Here is a 21070-nt window from a genome sequence, read left to right as displayed (position 1 = left end):
GACCCGCTTAATTTCTTAGCTTACTTGCACATAAAATATATTTTCTATCTAAGTAAGCTTAAGTGATTAAAAAATTTATATCACTTTTTTAGATTTAAAGTTATCTTTACAATTAACTAGAAGTAGTAAAACGGATAAAAATAACTGATTAATTCCCTCGGATAATGGATGGATAATGCCGACCACTAATTTTAATTAGTCTAACTTGTGTCATGACTTTAATTAAAATAAAATAATTGCAATAAAATATTTGTATTTATATATTTTCAGAAAGTTGACAGTAAACAGTCACTCGCTGAAGAAGGACCACGGTCCGAAAGCTCCGAATAAAATAAAGTTTTTTCTAAGTCATGAAGTAGCAGCTTTTTTAAAATTTAACAATTTATAATAAACCATGGCTAAAAGTTTTAATATTTATAGTTAAAAAAAATTATCTTTTTTTCTTTTTAATAAATCGTGAAATATAAGCGATTTCAACAAAAAACAGATAGAAAAAAAACAAGTTCGTCCCGAGATTAATGGGCGAAACTAAATGTAAATGTAAGATTGGGGATGGTCACATGATCCTCAAGGGGGCGGGGTGATGGCGGAGTTTTAAAATCGTAATAAAAAGTCACCAAAACTTTTATTTTACCAACTGGAAAACGATATTTTTACTTTAGTGGTTATTTCTACATGCTAAGCCTTGCCGTGTGTGTATCGATAAAAAGGTGGATTATCCATGGGAATCATTAACCCGCCAGTTTTTCAGCTAGTTTTAATGCTCCATCTCTTTGTTTTTGGTTTTTTATATTTATAATGACATAATAATATAGAATTTTGCGAAACGCTTAAAGCCCAATAAACTCTTACCCCACAGGGCAGTACGGGTATTCTGTACAAAGTAGGTCGTTTTTAATCAGACTTCGTGTCGTAGCGTACCTGCTATCACCTACACTTAATAAAAATCGTGTTACATTGATATATTGTAAGTGTTTAAAATTGACGCAATATACGACTCCTTAAAGCTTTGTATCTTCACAGCTGAGTGTGACGTCATTCTAAATCGCTATTGGTGGTTCTCCGTATTATGTTTCTCTCTCTCCTCCTGCTGAGAGAACTCCAAACATTTTTTGTCAGTGAATTTTTGTTTTTTTGATAGTACGGAATCTACGCAGTAATGTTTATTTCTACATCTTTTATCGTTATTTAAAAGAAATTAAAAGTTATCCGATTACCTTCTGTAAGTTGACATTTGATTTCTATATTTCCGCGTTATTACGCGTACTCTCTTTGAGTGGCTGTTGGCTGCGAGGACTTACTTCGCAAGGTCACTGAATTTTAGAGAGATTCCTTCCTAACAACAAAGGACTTATTTTAAGCCTTTGTAATAACAAAGAAAGTTTAAAGTCCTAGTACTCTGATCTTTCAAGTATCAGGGTCTTATGAACTATCTGTAACCCTGATGCAATGTATACCCTAGTGTGCTAATTTATGGGATAAGCCTTTATGAAGATTATTCTTAGATTCATTTTGGATTATCAGCCCTTTCATTACAGAATTACATAATCATATACATTTACAGAATACAAGACTGTATCAGTGTATCTGAACAGTTTCTTTTCGCTTAATGCATTCAAAGAATGTTTTATATCTAGTCAGTTTCGAAGTTGTGGGTTAATTTTATATGTACAATAATTATTTTGATATTTTACCTACATTGTTCTACTTTTATTGTTCCTATAGTTTTCAATTCCATTATGAGTCAATACACTGAAATGACTCAGCTAATGAAGTCAAGTGATTCACCGCATATTTTAAGTTGCTGACATTTGGTGAAAGTCGGGGACCATGGAAGGAAATTTAACAACCAAATCATAACACTGAAGTTTTTATTCTCTTCTTCCTTACCTTTTCTTTTATTATTGGTCAACCACAAGCCCTGACCTAAAGTACCGGTATGTTAAATATTTACACTTCCATATATGTTTGTACGCCATTTCCTGCCAATGATTCCGGAAAATCATACTGATATTAACTTTCAGCAAAAATGTTGTACATATTTCAAGTTGACACTGGTAGCATGATAACCTTGGACATGAACCTGGCTTTAGAAACGTAACTATAATACATCAAAATGTAAAGTTGTATGTCTTTATAAAAAAAAATGGTCTTGTCAATTTAGTGTCGCTAATCTAAAGCGGGTTATAAGCCAAACGTGTAAAATCCCGGAAGATAAACAAGTGCTATTAATAAGCGGTGGTTACAGCCTGGATCCAGGCACCAGGGTTTGCAATTACAGCGCTGGCACTGACACTAGCCCAATATTTCTTTTCAACAAAGTGGCCATTGAAGATATAGGGTCCCCCATTAGTGCCAGATGGGAAGCATCAGATGGTAATTATTTCTCATTCTTTCAATAGTTTAATCCCTAGTCATTTTAATTTTTTTAAACTATTCTTAAGAAGTAGACATGAAGGAGAAAGTTGAAGGAAGCTTAAATATGCCTCCCACCTATAACACTGTTGTGTCAAGAACGCAATTAGCCCAAGTATGACTTTGATTTTTTATATATTAGGAAAAAATATTTTACCCTGATATTCTTTCAGCAATTTTTTGAGTTGGCTAAAGATGGTAAAACAAACTGTGAGAGGCTGGTTCTCGATCAGCATTTGATGCAACAAGGATGGGCAGCTGTAATAGCGAACTTGGATGATGTCACGAGGTATGATAAATCAGTTTTCTACGATTTACTGTTATTTGTTTATTAATATGCAACATTATTTCAAGTGTCTTCAAAATTCGCTCTGAAAAATTTGAAAAAACCTTTAATCAATATCTTGAAACGCGACCATATAACATAGGACTTCTAGAAAAGTATGTGAAATTCTTCAAGTTTAATTAAGTTATTTTAATTGTGTTTTTTTTTTCAGTTTTAGTCAAGACTTTGCTCTTTTATCCAAAATTCCCGTTCTTCCCATTTTACTTAAAGCCTCACAAGGCGGAGCATCTGGAAATGATGCAGCTACTGTTAACCTTCTTCATTGGATTAGTTTGAAAGTATAAAATTTAAATCACGTGCCAATTTGTATAATTGGATTTCTAATTTTTAAAACTACTTTAAGGATAACCAAAATAGTTTAGAACAAATAGCTGAGATTAGCAAAAAAGGAATAGAAAAAGTAATCAAGAATTGATATTTTATTGAATTGAAAAACTAGTCCTAATATGTTGTTTTAATTTGTAGTTTGATACCCATGTATTAAAAGGCCTATTGGCTGATGTTCAAAAAGCTTTAACTGATGTTGACAACCCCGAGATGAAAGAAATCAAAGGCTTGGAAGAGCGTTTGTGTGGTTTAGAACAGCTTATGTTTCAGGCCAAGAAGTCGGTTGACGAACAAGGAGGCTTAGCACAAGTATTTAATAAAACCATAAGTGGATATAAGTATGGCACAGAACGAATTCGGTTAATGATAGTCTGTCGTGGAGTGATTGGGAAATTGGAGGTTTCGGGAATGAAAACTCGTCCCTTCCCACGCTTTCTGTTGGCAAAAAAATTGGTTAGTTTGATGTCAAGAAATACGAACCGTACACACGTTTCGGTTTGAAATTCGAAAATTACTTATTTCTGAAATAAAGCCAGTGTTTATAATAGATATTTTTATCACCTGATTCAATAATTCATCACTATTTTCCAAAAAAGAGCGTTATGTACACTTTTGAAAGCAAAGGCATTGGCTGGTCCGTCGAAAAGGCTGCCGGCAGACCTACAGCAATTTTCCGGGCTTCCTCCGAATACTAGGAGCAGTTCGCCGGTAGTTGTCAGTCCGTCGGGATGTAATGCTTCACGTTGTCGTTGGCGAAACAGACTATCATTAAAAAAAATCATTTTGTTAATAGGAAGTGTCATACTTATGTTTATTATTAACTTATGATAAAACTTAATAACTTTGGAAATATATCTTAATTCTAATGTATGTTCTGTGGGTAGGCTCTTCTTCATAATCAAAATCGCGTTAGTAGTTTGAAAGACCCATCAATATTCCCTGATCTCTGCGCTAGTCACAAGCAGCAACTTTTAATGTTGCTTCAAAATCACGAAAGACTGCAAGATATCCACAGGCGTTGCCTTATTGCTAAGAAAGAACTGTGTTATAATCTTCACACGCGGTTAAGGTAAGAAAAATTCAATTAATATTTTCGTTATTTTAGTGTTTTTTTTTTTCATCTTTAAGGTGGATCATGTGGGTTGAGGGGCAGCTAAGTGACATTGATAATAAGTTAACCATCTATATTGAAAACTTGAAAAGGATAAAATCTCATTTAGAAGTTGTGCAACAGATTCACTTGGCCCCTCGCATTTATTTAGCTACCGTTAGCGAGGTTGTCAGAAGAAGGGATTTCTCCAAGATGTTTCTCGAGGTTTGTAGCGTTCATTATTCTTTTATAGATCTCTGTAGAAAGTCATACGAGAGTAAATTTTAAAAACATTTTCTTAGTGGGCTGGCCAGTTATCGCAACAATCCTTATCTCTTCATCAAAAAGAAGTTCAAACTCGGAAACATTTTAATTCCCAGCTTACGAATCATTTTCTTTTGTCTCTATTTCCTGGAATGGATGACAGCCCACCTCCTTTTGCGGTATTTAATTTCAAATGTGTGTTTTTTTGTATGATTTAATTTTGTTTCATTTTGACTGTAGACGCAGGCACCAACTGAATTTGATGCCACTCTTCCCCAAGTTGAAGGAAGGGACGTTGAACTTCTACGTAAAGCGCTTCCTGAATTTGTCAATTACTTGCGCATTTCTCAGCCATCTAGTTCTCTCTTCAACAATTTGTCCAGTACCACTTTTACCCATGACAGTCAAACCCCAGTTTCAACATCAACGCAAACTACCACCTCAGAGTCTGGAGTTGATACTCTAACTCGTAGTGAGAATAGCAAATCCTTGGAGAGCTTGGCCATTAAAGACGGTAGAAAACACTCTATTTCAGAGTCACAAAGAGAAGCCTTTTCACCTATTTCTGAAGAAGTCTGGTTGGGTGAAGACTTTGAAACAGTTGCTGTTGACAAGCTTGACTTGACTTCCATACCCTCTACCAGCTCTAAACCATCCAAGTCTAAGATGGAAAGTGCTGGTAAGTCATTTTTCTAGTTACCTAAGATTTTTGATATTTCACTGTGTTCTTAGATATTGAATTTGCGCATCCATCTTCAGGTAGTGAACCAGGACCTGCCCAAAGATCTGAAGAGCTACAACTAACTCTTCACAGAGCGCACAGTGAGGGTGATATTGAATCAAGCCCACTAGAATTACCAACTGAGCCAACTAATTTCGCCCAAGATTTTATGACTGCTGACTTTTACATTGACGAATCTATGCCTTCTTCTTACACTGAAAGCAACGGGACATCGGGACTGGCTAGAAGTGCAACTGGAGGCCAGATGACCAAGTCGCACCATGTAGTAGTCGCTGAACTTCAAAAACAACTTGATGACAAAGTCATGTCTATCAGTTCCATGCAGGTTGGTTTTCAAAGATTTCTAGTAGGAGAAAAGCAGCTAATTTAAAAGCATGTTCTTCATGTAGGAGGATTTGAAAGCCAAAAATAATCAATTAGAAAAGCACACATCCAGTTTGTCTTCGTTAAACGACACTCTCCGCGAAATTCTTTTGAAAGATCGTCAAAGTTTATTCCAGCTAAAACAGCAAATATTGGAAGATAAAACGCGAGTTAGCGGAGAAATTGGTGAATTGGTTGATGGCATAGCCGCTGTGTTCTTCGAATTGAAAAATGAGTTGGAAAATGAAAAGGCTGCCAAAAAGAATCTAGAGAAATCATTACAAGAAAGAATCCTAAGCGATTTGTCCAGATTAGACAATATTTTCTTGAAAGATGAAGAGTTGCAGCGACATGTACAAGAGAATCAGATAGTAAATATAGTTAATATTCGTGCAAATTTTAGGAAATATGAAATTAACCATATTTTGTTAGGATCTTATTGATGAAGACAGCAAACAAGTTGATTTTGAAAAGCTTTTTGAAGTCAGAAGGGCATTAGATGAGAAACGGGTACTCGAAGTTCATATGAGTAAAAGGCTGGAAATAGAAGATCGAGCTCTGGTTTCCGAAAAGTATTTTTTATAATAATTTTTCAGTAAGCATTAAATTTGATATATTATTTCTTGCTTTTAGACGCTACGACGAACTTCTGGAACGTTTTGAAGCTTGCAATAATCACATCAAATATTTGAGAGAAAAGATGCAAGATGATGAAAGGAATTGGGATGGAATTCAGCAAGATCATGCACTTCATTTGATGGATTGTACTAAGAAACTGCAGGAAAGGGAAGAAGAAATGGCCATGCATGTGTCGTCTCTTAAAATGAAACATCAGAAAGATTTACAAGAGGCTGTAGCTAAAGCTCGCAAAACCTTCCGCCTTATGCCTTTAAGACTTAGTTTGGAAGAAGTTAATCGCATGTGGTTCAAAGCTGGTGAAGATGCCATGAACTTAGTTCATCAAGCTTGGAATAATGAAAGAAAATCTCTTGTGGATCACTGCCATAACTTTCACGAAGTTAGTTCTTTATAGTGATTGAGTCTTTACATTCTTACTTATTGTTCTTTTAATTTTTCAGGTTTTTAGTCCATCATTGTTGGTTGATTGTGTTCTATCAATTGATAAGAAAAGTCAAGAAGTGTGCCTAGCACAGTGGAAATTTTGGGCCGCCTCCCACGAAACATTCACCCAAAAGTGTGGAGAGTTTCTCAGTCATGTTAAAAAGCAGTGTGTTGAGCCTAATAGCCTAAAGCTTGAAAACTTTGATACATCGTTAGTCAAGATTTTAAAGTTACTCCAAAAGTATCCGAAAGATCCAATACCACCAACCTGTTCCTTACAAGTTACGCTTAAAGAATTTGAGGTAAATCTGAAATAATTATTGTGTAGTAAATTAATGGTTTTGTTCATAAAGTTTGATTAATTGACAGAAGATAATTAAAAAAGCTCAGCGAGAATTTGAAGAAAACTGCGTATTAGTTATGAGCCAAAAATGTAACAAAAAAGCTAGAATACTAGAAGGCATATTTAAAAGTAAATGTTTATATTTTTACTTAGTCAGAGCGAATATAATATTTTCTTATATTACATCTAGTGGCGGATGATGATGGTAGAAGGAACTCAGACATTCTCACCGAGTTTGATCCTTTAAGTAAAAATCAAATGACAGCTTCAGTTCAAACGGAACAAAAGTAATTTTTTTCTCTTAAATATTTAACACATTCTTTTGAATTTATAAAGTTTTCTTGATGATTTGGTTATCTTTCAGTGAGCCCGTAAGCAGTATGGAGCAATGTGCTGTATGTTTTTATTAATTGTTTCATTTATAAATATCATAGTAATGATATTAATATTATTAATTTAATCTTTTAGATGGCTTTGGAACCATTTAATCCTGCAAGATCTTTGCCTACTAGTAAATCTCTAACTTCAACTTCAAAATCTTTACCTCCATCAAGCTCTTCGTATGTTTCTTTAATATTTTATAAATATTCATCTTATTTCACAAAATTTCATTACATCTTTATTATAGTAGGATGTCTTCTGCTAGTTACTCTCCACCAGACTATTCAAATCCCCTTAAATCCCCAAACAATAAAGTTTCCGTTATTAAGTAAATATAAAAACTTTTTATTATTGAATGATAGAGACAGTTTTTGATTATTTTCTTTTTGTTAGGTGCTCCATAAATGATTTGGTTCTATTAACTTATGATAACAAACACGAAAATTACGTGGTTTTTGTCATGGACAAAACGCCACATTTCCTTAATCAAGACTGCCATGCAGAACTTGGATTAGTATTGGGTAAGTTTACTAAGTGTTTTATTGGTTCACACGGCTTAGTTTGATAAGTATAATTTTTACTTGTAAAATTAACTCTACACAAATGCAATAATATATCTCTTACAATTTGATGGTAAAATCCCTCAATAGGAAAATACCTCAAGCCTGCGAAGGTACCCGTTTATTTTAATGGACTACAGAATAAATATGCTGGATCGAGTACTCGCACATGCCTAGATAATTTTAAATAACTGTTTTTTAAGCATGTGCGAGTACCCGATTTTAATCGAGTACTCGATCGAGTATCGAGTCGGGTACTCGACTCGATACCCGAAAATCGTTATTAAAAAAACCCGAAAAAGTTTCGGGTCTAAACTCAAAGCATAGGCTTAGATTTTCGGGTACCCGATAGGCCAATTTTTGCAAAGGCCCTACCCGCGAGTTTTCGGCGGGATATTCGAAAAAAAAACCCGTTAGTTTTATGGATTTTTTCCCAAAAAAAAAACATCTTTTTGGCTTGGCCTTAAACCCTCTAATTGGTCGAAGAGTCAGAATAAATTCTTAGGTTCTTCCTAATTGGATATTGTTTTAAAAGCAAGTAAAGGTACAAAATGAAACTGAAATTGCAAGCCTAACCATAACTTAAAGTTCCCTCACCTCCCATTACTTTTTGGTAGCTTGTTAATCACTAGTCACGAACCTTTTGTAGGTGGTTTAATTTTAGTTTGGAAAGTTAGGCTCAGTAGTGTAGTATATTTAAAAGCTTTAAATATGACTCAGTGTTAGTTTTGAAAGTTAACTTTGTTTTTTCCTAATAAAATTTAAAACTGAATACTCGAACCATAATTTTTAGCTAAGCATAATTATTCGAGTACTCGAAGTTACTCAAGTACCCGAGTACTCGAAACCCCCTTTTTTAATCTAAGCCTAAATACTCGAAAACCCGATAAAATTTAGATACTCGACTCGATACTCGAAAAGCAAAATTTTTAATACCCGATACTCGACCCGAAAACCCAAAATAAATATTCGCACATGCTTACTGTTTTTCATTTGTATCTGAAGCAGGCACGGTTCTAGAAAATTATTCTTAGCTGGACCCTTATAATAGGGGGTCAGGGAGGAAATGGAATGGAATTAAAATTTTTTGGGTGGGCACAGGCCCATTAGGACACACCCCAGAACCCCGCCTGATTTGAAGTAAAAGAAAGTATCTCGTCCTTGTTAAAATGAATGAATATGCATTTTAACAATTCATGCTCCACTATTTCTAGTGGTCATCTGTGATCCAATGTTGTCCCCAATTGTAGTTTTTCATGTTTGGTCATATTTCTTAGTATAATTTTATTGACTGTCATGACCGGTTTTTGCTAAACTGGCATGACAATTAATAACAACTTGTACCACAAATTATTTTTCAAGTTGACCAACTAAACATAGGGTAAGGAGTGTTAGGGCAAAATTGCGTTATCTGGGATAAGGGCGATTTTGAGATCAAAATTTTTATTTCATAATGAAAATTAGGATAATTAAATGAGTTATTTTTATTAAAAGGCGTAGCCCAATTTTATAAATACAGCAACATAATGCAATAACCGAATTTAAGACGTTTTTGACTGAGTAATTCGCGACGGAAACGAGTTTAAGTTTCAGCTTAAGGTGTCAGCTTCTTGTAGGTTGCGCGTATGATCTAGCGTCTGCTACAGACAAATTAACAAGTCATAATAACTTTTTTTCTTAAATGAACAGCAAAATATAAGCAAACGATTCAAAAGTTAATAAATTATATTAAAATGCAAGTATGATAGTTTTTAAAGTTAAATTTACGAATAATGATGAGGAAAAACTAATAGCGTCTGCTTTAGCCTCTACTTATTTAGGTTGCTATGGCAAACCAAAAAAGGGCGTCTGCTACAGACAAATTAACAAGTCATAATAACTTTTTTTCTTAAATGAACAGCAAAATATAAGCAAACGATTCAAAAGTTAATAAATTATATTAAAATGCAAGTATGATAGTTTTTAAAGTTAAATTTACGAATAATGATGAGGAAAAACTAATAGCGTCTGCTTTAGCCTCTACTTATTTAGGTTGCTATGGCAAACCAAAAAAGGGCGTAGCAGTAGTTTGCGTTCGCGAATAGGCTTTCGAATGTGTACTATGTTGATACGCGTTTCTGAATATTATGACCAACAGACGAATTTTCTAAGGAACTACCATTAGAATATGATTTGAAAATCCATATGCGTTTCTGCTGATGATTTTTCATCTGCATATATGAGTACTTATAAGGACTAGAATTATACAGTTCAGATATGAAATAAGTGCCCTCGAATTAGTAAAATGCATATTCAAACTCAAAACTTCAAAATGCCACTTCAACAGAAGCTGAACACATTTTATATTAAAATAAAGTGGGCTTGTTCTGGTGGAGATACCTTGAACTATTCATCGAGGTTAGAGTATTAGGACTACGCTTTTTTACTACTTTACTACTTCCATTTTGCGCTCTCGGGTGCTCCGAGATCGCCCAAAATCGACCTGCCGATTTTGACAGATCAACGGATCGAGAAAGAGATCAGAGCAAATTTTCGAGTGTTCCTTTTAGATTTTTTGACAAAATGGTAGACCAAGACGCGAAAATTCAAATTACTAGCAGACGAAATGGCATGTTCCATTTGCGGCTTTTCTCTAGTCGATTGGGGCGAGATCTATGACGACAGAGACAGATTCAGAGCGAATCTTGAGCTATCAAATGGAAAACGCAATTAACTAATACCGTTTTCCATTTGACTGCTCTCAAGTGCCCTGATAAAAAATTTGTACCATTTGCGTTCTCGGATCTGCTCCGATCAAGTTTCGCGTTTTCCATTTCCCGCTCTCGGGTGCCCCGAGATCACCCAAAAACCGATCTGCCGATTTTTGCGTGTTCCTTTTAGTTTTTTTGCAAAATGGCAGACCAAGACACTAAAATTCAAATTAGTAGTAGACGGAAAACAACGAAGCGCGGGAATATGTTAATGGTATGTTCCATTTGGGTATTACTCTAGTCGCTTGGGCCAGATCTATGACGTCAGAGATAGATTCAGAACGAATCTCGAGCAATCAAATGGAAAACACTATAAGTGGATATTTTATGCTTGTTCTGTGATTTGGGAGTAGCGTAAGAAGAGTAACTTTATGACTTCATATTACTCCGATTCTGTGATGATTATGCAGGGCTGCCATAGCAACTGGAATTTCTGAATTTAATTTTGCTTGCAAATTGGAAACCTTTATTAAAATGTAGGTTGAAACAAAATTTGGCCCAAAAAAGTCCCGGAAATTCTCCAGAGATAGTCAGGGAACATCTGTGCCAATCTGAAATCCCAGAACCAGCTAAAAGTATCCACCTATTAGTTTCAAATTGGTTGAACTCTCACCCCCCCCCCCCGCCGATATTTGCTCTAACGCCGCTAATGTACTTTTCACCGCCGGAGGGTTTTTAATTTTTAAAGTAACTTAATTTGAAAATTTCGGACGGGGATAAATGTAAAATCGTGGTATCCCTGTTTAAAACGAATTTATATAGTTCCGCTTAGATGTTCCCACAGAAAAGTTAGGTTGGTACAAATGTTTGTAATACACTACCGTCATCTCTAGTTCCGTTGCTGAACCACTATTTAGCAGATTACAATTTCTAGAATCTCCGACCGTTTTGTAATTATTAGTTCAACAATGGATCTAAAGATGGCGCCACCTTTTCGGTTACTGAGCGCTAATCATCATGGCAAGGTTGAATTAGATTATTTACAGTAAATGCTCTTGGCATTTCCTAATATATCTATTTGTTGTATATTTCAATCATTTATACCATATGTTTATAATATTGTTCCATAAGTTTGTCACTTTGGGGAAAATTTTACTGAGAGCTAGTAACGGAGTGACAGTGACGTTATCACAAGAAGAAAATCTCCCCCTAGCAAGGCGCATGTGAGGAATTGAAAGTGTCACACTTATGTAATAAAATTGATTGAGATTCACAGAAACAGAATTATTTTAAAATTCCTTCCTTCTAGTTCTAATTTTTCTGAAGCATAAATTTATGCATAAAAAACCATTAGTACCTTAGGCTAAATGCTTCACTTCAATTGTTCGTCAAAAAGTGTACACTTTTCAATAGAAATAAAACTTTTTGTTTGACCCATCAATAAAGCAGCTCCAAACTAAACTTTTAAACAGACGACCAAATCTGATTTATCCTCCTTACTCTTGCTTTTGAGGAGTAGCGGAAAGTGTAGCCCTGAAGTCTGATCCCCCTGGAACAGACGAAAGATTAACGATGCAAAGTAATTCTCACTCTTAGAGCAGATAGGTAAAAAGAGTACACTTTTAGTTCGAGAACAGGCGAAGAGAATCCACGTATCTGGGAATTGGGTTTTGCCTTATTTTGAATTTTGGTTTAGCATGTTACTGTGCCACGTTAAAAGTCAAGAATTTGTGCAAAGAGGCCCATGTTACCTATTTTCCTTTTTGAAATAAACGGTAGTCCAAATGACATCCCCGTCTGCCCCCCCCCCCCTTACTCAAGCCGATAATTTGCGAGAGAAAATATTATAGGCGTCTCGAATTTGCGCGTTAAACGTGGGTGAAACATTTTTCTACGCTCGTAATTAGGCCCTTGACTAAATATATATCATCTTCAATATACTGATTCGAACTTACACTTTTAAAACGTTTCGTAGCCGATCTGAAAACGCTTATTTTACTTTTACCATAGTTACGCATTAATTAATTAAGACTTTCGTTGTAGTTATGTAATTAGTGTTAAAATAATGGGTGTTTTTTACTTTGGCGGGGAGCACCGGAAGTTCGTTCCAAAGGGGAGGTTCCTTTCACATCTTCGCTTTGACCCTGAAAAATTATTTTTCACTCGTAGTTTGACTGGGTTTTTTTTGACAGTTGCATAATTTTTACCACCAAAACTGCGATAATAATTACATAACAACGAAACCTCTTGTTATTTTATGGGTTGGGTTAAACCGATATCCCAGTAACAGTCAGATATTTACCGATAGTGGTATTTTAACCGATAAATAAAATATTTACCGATAGTGGTATTTTAACCAATAAATAAACTATTTACCGATATCGATATTTTATCCGATAAATAACGAATATTTACCGATATGGATATTTTATCCGATAAATAACTAATATTTACCGATATCGATATTTTATCCGATAAATAACTAATATTTACCAATATCGGTATTTTATCCGATAAATAACTAATATTTACCGATATCGATATTTTATCCGATAAATAACTAATATTTACCGATATCGATATTTTATCCGATAAATAACTAATATTTACCAATATCGGTATTTTATCCGATAAATAACTTATATTTACCGATATCGATATTTTATCCGATAAATAACTAATATTTACCAATATCGATATTTTATCCGATAAATAACTAATATTTACCGATATCGATATTTTATCCGATAAATAACTAATATTTACCGATATCGATATTTTGTACGATAAATAACTAATATTTACCGATATCGATATTTTATCCGATAAATAACTAATATTTACCGATATCGATATTTTACCCATTAAATAACAAATATTTATCGATATCGATATTTTTACGAATAAAAAACCGATATTTACCGATGTTGATAACTGAATCCGATAAATTACCAAAATCGATATTTACCGAAGTCAATACTTAATCCGATAAATAACCTTAATCGATATTTACCGATGTCGATACTTAATCCGATAAATAACCTAAATCGATATTTACCGATTTCTGACAAATAACCTTATCTTGCTTTAACCATGTTAAATTTTATCATTTTAATTATTTTATTTGTGATAAAAACGTAATTATAATTCTGCACCTAGCAACTGTAAAGTCGGTGATTGGTGTTTTTAAATTCTCTATATCATGATTTATTTTTATTAATCTTTAATTTCTTTGAAATATTGGGCAAAAAATCCAAAAGAAAATAAAAAAAATTAAAATAATTTGTTAAAGCTACACGTTCACCCCTTTTTTTAATTACACGGATTTAATCTCTAATAATATCGATAAAAAATGGTCTATATAGATTGCCTTTTTTAATGTAAATTTAATTTCCCTCGCAAAAAGTGTTAATAATTTCACGGACACCTTGGCGCGTAAAAAAACGACTTAAAAAAATACATCCTTTAAATTAAATCGCCCCTTTTTTAGTCGCATAAATTGGACGACTATCATCGCGTATTTAAGAATTCAAGACATCTCCTCTCGTGTGTTATATCATCTAACGGCACAACGTTTAAACGCAATTTTTCACCAGGTGTTAAAACGAGAGTGGCGTGTGTTTGTGTGTAAAGCCTATTCCGTAATATGTCCAAGGTTTTGTAGAAAATTCGACGCGTGCAGTTCGCGTGGCGTGGATGCGGGTAGCCAATTTGCGTGCAGTCTCTTTATTACAGGACCCCCGTCCCGAATGGGAGAACTACCGTTAGCGGATCACCACCGCTTTTGACAACCAGCATCTCTACTGCTTGATCATATCAAGGTGTTTTAAGACGACAAATCAATGCTTTGAAGCGCCCTTTAATTATGAACATAAAATGGGAAGGTTTTTTATTTCACTTTTTATGTCGCTTTTTTTATCTGATTGATTTAGAATTATTATCCATTGAAATACTTTTATGCTGGTTCGATTTAGGAATTATTTTCAATGGATACTTTTTTATTGATTAGATTTTTTTTATTATTTTTATTGGGTTGGTAGAGATTTTTCAACGTGTCCAAGGTTTTAGGTATAGTCCAGATTGTATTTATTTATACTTATATTCAGGGTTGCCATATGTCAGGGAAATCGGGGGAAAGTCAGGGAATTTAAAAATGGGCCTAAAAAGTCAGGGAAAAGTCAGAATTTAAAAATGGGCCTAAAAATTCAGGGAAAAGTCAGGGAATTCAATTTTATCTTGACACTTTTTGAAGATAATTTTACTCTAGATCTATGACAAATTCTATGATTATCATTTATTTCTTTGAAAGTTTGGCTAATTTTTTCAACACTGCAATGACATTTTAATAGAAGTATAATTACATTGAAATTTATTAACTTCTGATAAAAGTAAAATATAAAATAAAGATTTCGGCCTTAAAATAGAAACCAAAATTAGTTTTCACTGGCGAATTTAAGTGCATTCAATACAGTTTTAAAGTTCGATAGAAAACGCTTAAAAACAGCCAGCCTTTTACTAAAGCACTAAATTAATTTCTTTTACGGCTGGCTGCTGTTTTAAAATGTAATATTACATTAATACATATATATAGTCAAAAAGTCTGTTTTATTTAAGTATTTGTTTTATCTTTATTAAAATTATTCCTATAAATTCATTGAACGTTCCTATAATTTCCTATAAATTAACTGAACGTTCCTATAATTTCCTATAAATTAACTGAACGTTCCTATAATTTCCTATAAATTAACTGAACGTTCCTATAATTTACCTATAAATTAACTGAACGCTCCTATAATTGCCTATAAATTCACTGAACGTTCCTAGAATTTACCTATAAATTCACTGAACGTTAATATAATTTCCTATAAATTCACTGAACGTTCCTAGAATTTCCTATAAGTTCACTGAACGTTCCTAGAATTTACCTATAAATTCACTGAACGTTAATATAATTTCCTATAAATTAACTAAACGTTAATAATTTCCTATAAATTCACTGAACGTTCCTAGAATTTCCTATAAGTTCACTGAACGTTCCTAGAATTTCCCATAAGTTCACTGAACGATCCTATAATTTCCTATAAATTCACTGAACGTTCCTAGAATTTCCCATAAGTTCACTGAACGTTCCTATAAATTCACTGAACGTTCCTATAATTTCCTATAAATTCACTGAACGTTCCTATAATTTCCTATAAATTCACTGAACGTTCCTAGAATTTTCTAAACGCTATCCTCTAATTTCCTATAATTTCGTAAATTTACCTAACAATATTACTATAATTTCCTATAAAATGGCTATGAATTTCCTATTTTTTCTATAAAAAAATTGTTGTTTCTGGGGTCACCCTGAATTTGATTAGTGTGCAAGTCGTAGAATAATGTTTGTACCCCTAAACATTTATTTCCCCGCTATGCAAATAAATTCATAGACATAAAACAGTACATTCAAACTATGATCTAGTATGAGGTCTTTAACGTAAGATTTTTTACATCTTGACAACTGGTAAAGTGGTTTAATTATCGAATAGGTTCGAACAGGGCTTGGTCGAAGGTGGGTGAATCCCCCCCCCCCCCCCCCTGCTAACAAGCGAGCGGAATCGAAACAATTTTCCTCTTACTATCAATAACGAGAAAATTGATAAAATAGTTTGAAGAATAAAAGAGAGACTCCCCGCGACGTCTGAAATTTCCATCAAACAAGCCCAAAAAAAGCCGCGGCTCCGATAGAACGCGAAACTCCATTACCCCCGAAACCAACCTCCACGTGCGGAGCCCACAAATCTTTCCCGTCCACTCGGAAATAATTTCGCAGCGCCTGTTAATGATATATCCAATTGACAAAGTTATAAATCGGCGGCTTCATTTTCAACTTGCCACGAAGAAATTCGCGCCCGAAAGCGTGACATTTTCCTTTGAGCTCCGTCCAATTTGTATGTGTAGGGCTTCCTGCTAAAATATCCTGTTCTCGTGGGGGGGGGGGGACCATTTATTTTTCCTCCCCCGAAGCCGGCAACACCGTCAATTTTCTCAAATGTTTTACGAGATCACTTTAATTACGCTGTCCATGTTTGAAGGTGATTTTCCCCAGGACCCAAGGTGATCCGGCCACCGACAGTTGGAAAAAAAATCTGAAATAACGCCAGTTTGGTCCGGGGTGGTGGGGATGGTAGTATCGAAGTATCGATAATTGATTAGCGGCTCGCGCGTTTCGTGGCTCCGCACCACGCCCCTTTTATTTTTTGCGGGGTCCTGATTATGATTACCACCCTGTTTCGCTATTATTTTTTAATGCTTTTTAAATTAATGGTTTCCGCGATAAAAAGCGATGTTTTTCCTTTTTTTCTCGCTTCTGTTGTTTTATACAAACGGTTTCTGTTGACCTCTTGACACGTGTCTTGTTGTATTTAAGGGGACCCGTTTTTTGGGGGTTTTAAATGTACGTAATTTTGAGTGTGGAATTTTTCACTCGATATTTACCCAATCTTTACAATCTCGGACGATACAGGGTTGGCTGATTTAAATCAATGATTTTTTTTAAAAAATCATTGATTTAAATAAATTTTTACACAGTATTTTTGAAAAAGAAAAAACCTCGCCAATAGGGACTTGGCAGTGCTACGTCACAGTTTTTTTCAATAGTTTTTATCGTGGGGATAAAAATATGACCACAATGGCGGCCATGGCGAAAGCTACGGAGTGCCAAGTCTCTATTGCTATAATTTGGGTTTAAATATAATCTTTCTTGTACTTCCACCCCAATGTTGCATTGGATTCAACCTGTAGGTGGAGGTTCCGCCGAATTTTATTTGTAAAGTACCAAAATAGGTTTTAAAAAATAAAAACTTCTATATGATTGTTAGCTTAAATTTAATAAATTCATTATAAATATATATAGACTAAGTCTTTAAAAATTAAAACATATTTGTTTTAGGTAAAAATATGGTACTAAATTATATAAAATCATAAAAATAAAAATAACTCAATAAAAATTTGATTTATTTGATTTTTTTTTAAATTACAAAAATTGCTAACCCTGTCGGTTTATATTGAAATTATTAGTTTTTTGCAGTAAAATTTATATATAGGGCCTATTTTAAGAATTCAATATCGGTAAATTACTATATATCGGTTTAAATATAGGTAAAAATCCTGATACATATCTTTATAGGTTTAATATCGGTAAAACCATAAAATCGGTCGATATCGTTAATTATAGTTTGATACTTTTCATTCAAATAATGCCCAAAATTATTTAACATACCATAATTTGTCGAAACGTTTGTCATATTTATTATTAATAAATTAATAATAATTATTATAATGAACTTATTTTTTCTTTGAACAATGACAATGAAATTTTTCTGAATTTTTGTATTTTCAGAGCCTGGTAAAGATCGCCAAATGTGGGCGCTTGGAGTGGTTGTTGAAAAAGAGTACTGCAAGGCCAAAAAGGTAAGTCCTTAATACTCAACTGCATATGCTAAATGCATCGCGTTTAGTAGCTAATACTAAACTACTATAACAGGAGTTCATCAAGATAGGAGTATTCAACTTTGAATCGATATGATAGCGCGGTTAAAATATTATATATTTCATTTAGGGGCAGCGAATCGTATGATTCCATATGATAGCGCGGTTAAAATATTATATATTTCATTTAGGGGCAGCGAATCGTATGATTCCACACGGAAATCCTAATATAATAACTCAAAATCGTTTTCAGGTTCCAAAACAACCCGAGGTTAAAAATGCCTGTATCTAAATTTAATGCACTAAAGTCCCTAGCTGACTTGGGCCTAATTTGACGTTTATTCCCATTCGACCGAAAGAATTTTAAAATGTAGCCCAATTGGCGGGGTGATTTGGTATTTTATTTATAAGGTATGTACTATCGAAGATCCATGTTTAGGTTAGGTTAGGTTAGGTTAGAGTTGGTTAAGTTTACTATTTCAGTTTTGGTTCAGTTACTTTTCTTGAAATACCCTCCTTTATTAGCTATCCGCTCCATTGCAAACGACTTCAGTAACTAAATTGAAAACATAGCAAAAGCCAATTTATATAGCAGCGTTCGGTCGAATGGGACACATAAAAACCGCACGTTTCGGTGGAATTCGGTCGAATGGAACACCTCAAAAACCGCCTTCGGTCGAATGGGACTAAAGCTAATTTGATGCCTTGGGTTGTTATTTTTATTTATCTTAAATTTTCATTGACCTTCCATTGAAAATGAGTTAGTTTCACCTCAGCACGACAATTTTCCAGAATTTTCAACAGATGGTGCTTCGAACGCTACGATTTACATGTCGTAACGCGTCTGCGTGGGTTCGTCTATGACAAAATGGCAGTCATATAGGTGCTTACATAAAATCCCCATTGAGTTTGTGCTACCACTACTGGACTTACAACCAGGGTTAGGACATAAGGCACTAGTCACGGCATTTTACTACTAAAATAAATGCTCTAACTAATAAAATTAATCGAAATCTGGGGGCTCACTAATCAATTTGACTAGTGAAAAATTTACCTAAATATTCATAAATAATGGCGAATATGGCGTATCACAAATTCGTCAATCCCATTTTTTAATAAAACAAATCACATCATGTAACTCAAGTGATAATTAACTCCTATTTTAATTCTGGCGGGTAAAGCAAAATGTTGGCTGTCCTTCTTGTTTTTATATCCCCATTTTACCTCACTAGTCAGTGAGTACTAAAATAAATTAAGATAGGAGGCTGACTACTAAAAAAATGTCCTTTTGTCCAACCCTTCTTACAACGGGTTTTTGTTATACTGCCAAAGCTGTCGTCAAAGTTCTGGCAGCATGGTTCGGCAAGGGGGCAAGACAGTCGGTTATGCTTTTATATATCCTGATGAACTCCTGACAGTAACGTTCAACGTAACTTAACCTTGTAAATCTGTGGTAGGTACCCAATCGTTACCGGGTGCCTTTGGACTCTCGCTTCTTCCGAGTGACCGTCAGGCGTTGGGAGCTCCCTGCCCTTCCGTCCACCAGCTGCTCGCCCACCTGATGACGACATTGAGGACCACCGTGCCGCCCCACACCCAATATATTTACTGTCCCCGATCATTTAACCCCTTATTAAGTAATCAACCCTCGCGTTTTTTAAACCCCGCCTTGCCATATATTTAACTTCAACGCGAACATCGTGAGTGCAAAACCCGACCAACTAATGAGAAAAACAAGCCGCGAATGGTGACGAAGAGAATACTTGTACATAAACGTTTTGTACATACCAAAATAAAAAAACACACTTCGACATCAAAAATGAACATCCACACGAAAAGAAATGTCATATTTTTACAGTTTACCTCTGGAAAATAAGATAAGTTGCCTCCCTTGTATAAAAAAAAACCGCCGAACTACGAAAAATTAACAAAAAATTACAAGTCGTCCGTTTCTGTATTCATTTATTTTGGAATTCTCGTGAAAAGGAAACTTGACAGAAAGTGCTGTTATACTTTTCATCTCTTAAAAATAATCTCTTCCTATTTTCTTTTTGTTTACGATGGCTGATGGCGTTGGCGACATATTACGGACAAGAAACGCTCGAAGATTGTATAATTGTAATCTTGGATGGAGAAATTGCACGATTTTTTTCTTTAATACGATTGTAATAAAATTAATAGAGAATAAGTTTTTGCGTGTTTATGTTGTGTTACGTCTTTTGGTTCAATTGTAGCGGTTTTGCACTACACCGTAAACCAGGGTTCGTACGGAACCTGCTATCCTTGATAAGTCTGGGATTTAAATAATATCGTAAAAAGTCTGGGATTTAAATAATATCGTAAAAAGTCTGGGATTTAAATAATATCGTGGGATTTTATTAGTCAACAAACTTTGCATCGTAGATATCTTCTCTTGGGCGCACATGTCTGGCACCTTTTTTAGGTACCAGTATGCTGTTATAAAATATAATTAAGTTTGTGATATTTAAAACAATGTTTGCCTTTGTATTTTACCTATGAAAAATTACCAGGAATATGGCCAAAAAGGTAAGGGATATTGCCAAAAAGTGGTCAGGGATAACCTGGATAAGTCGGGGATTTTAATTAAATTCGAAAATTTCGTAAAAACCATGTAAACTATTGGTTGCAACACTTAAGTTATTGCTTGGCTCAAGGACTTTTACATTTCGGCCACAAGGTTTAACAAAAGCTGGGGGGGGTTATTGGCGCTAGTTACGTTAATAACAAGTCGTAGCGCGGGATAGCAATCGATTTTTCGATTTAGATCAAAAATGGCAATGCGCATGTGGAGAAGGGGCGGATATCGAAATGTCAAACTATCGATTGCGTAAGTTCAGTTTTAAGTAGTGGCAGTATGTTACGCATTATCCGGTATTTTAGTCAAATCATAAACTAAATGTATAAGTGGACGACAAATATCTGTTTAATTTTGGTTCCCAAGACTTAAATTGGCACCATCGACCGCATGTCGAAGCATTTCTTTAAAATCCCTT

The 21070-nt window shown here is 34.5% G+C and overlaps 1 protein-coding gene across 7 annotated transcripts; it reads left to right on the top strand.

The window, feature by feature from the left end:
- Positions 1-1099: 1099 nt before the first annotated feature.
- Positions 1100-20238, top strand: Atg17 (autophagy-related 17). 7 transcript variants are annotated; one of them, XM_090180953.1, is made up of 28 exons: positions 1100-1222; positions 1726-1937; positions 2025-2097; positions 2165-2376; positions 2445-2530; positions 2589-2704; positions 2770-2856; positions 2913-3039; positions 3105-3161; positions 3227-3397; positions 3973-4157; positions 4217-4403; positions 4481-4621; positions 4683-4911; positions 4978-5121; positions 5202-5509; positions 5574-5918; positions 5980-6119; positions 6181-6565; positions 6627-6911; positions 6979-7081; positions 7143-7239; positions 7317-7347; positions 7421-7512; positions 7581-7661; positions 7727-7854; positions 17968-18038; positions 19514-20238. In XM_090180953.1, exons 3-28 carry the CDS (start codon positions 2030-2032, stop codon positions 19616-19618), a joined length of 3981 nt encoding a protein of 1326 aa, XP_090037079.1. In that variant the 5' UTR covers positions 1100-1222; positions 1726-1937; positions 2025-2029; the 3' UTR covers positions 19619-20238. The 7 variants fall into 7 exon arrangements, with proteins under 7 accessions (XP_090037079.1, XP_090037076.1, XP_090037077.1 ...); XM_090180950.1 differs by having other exon boundaries at positions 4683-4914; XM_090180951.1 differs by having other exon boundaries at positions 4683-5121; positions 5202-5264; positions 5328-5509.
- The last annotated feature ends 832 nt before the right edge of the window (positions 20239-21070 follow it).

This window comes from Leiobunum rupestre, chromosome 7 (assembly GCF_980474605.1).
Source record: "Leiobunum rupestre chromosome 7, qqLeiRupe1.1.hap1, whole genome shotgun sequence".
NCBI classification, from domain to species: domain Eukaryota; kingdom Metazoa; phylum Arthropoda; class Arachnida; order Opiliones; family Sclerosomatidae; genus Leiobunum; species Leiobunum rupestre.
Note: the sequence above shows the minus strand (reverse complement) of the source record. Positions and strands in the feature narration are given on the sequence as shown.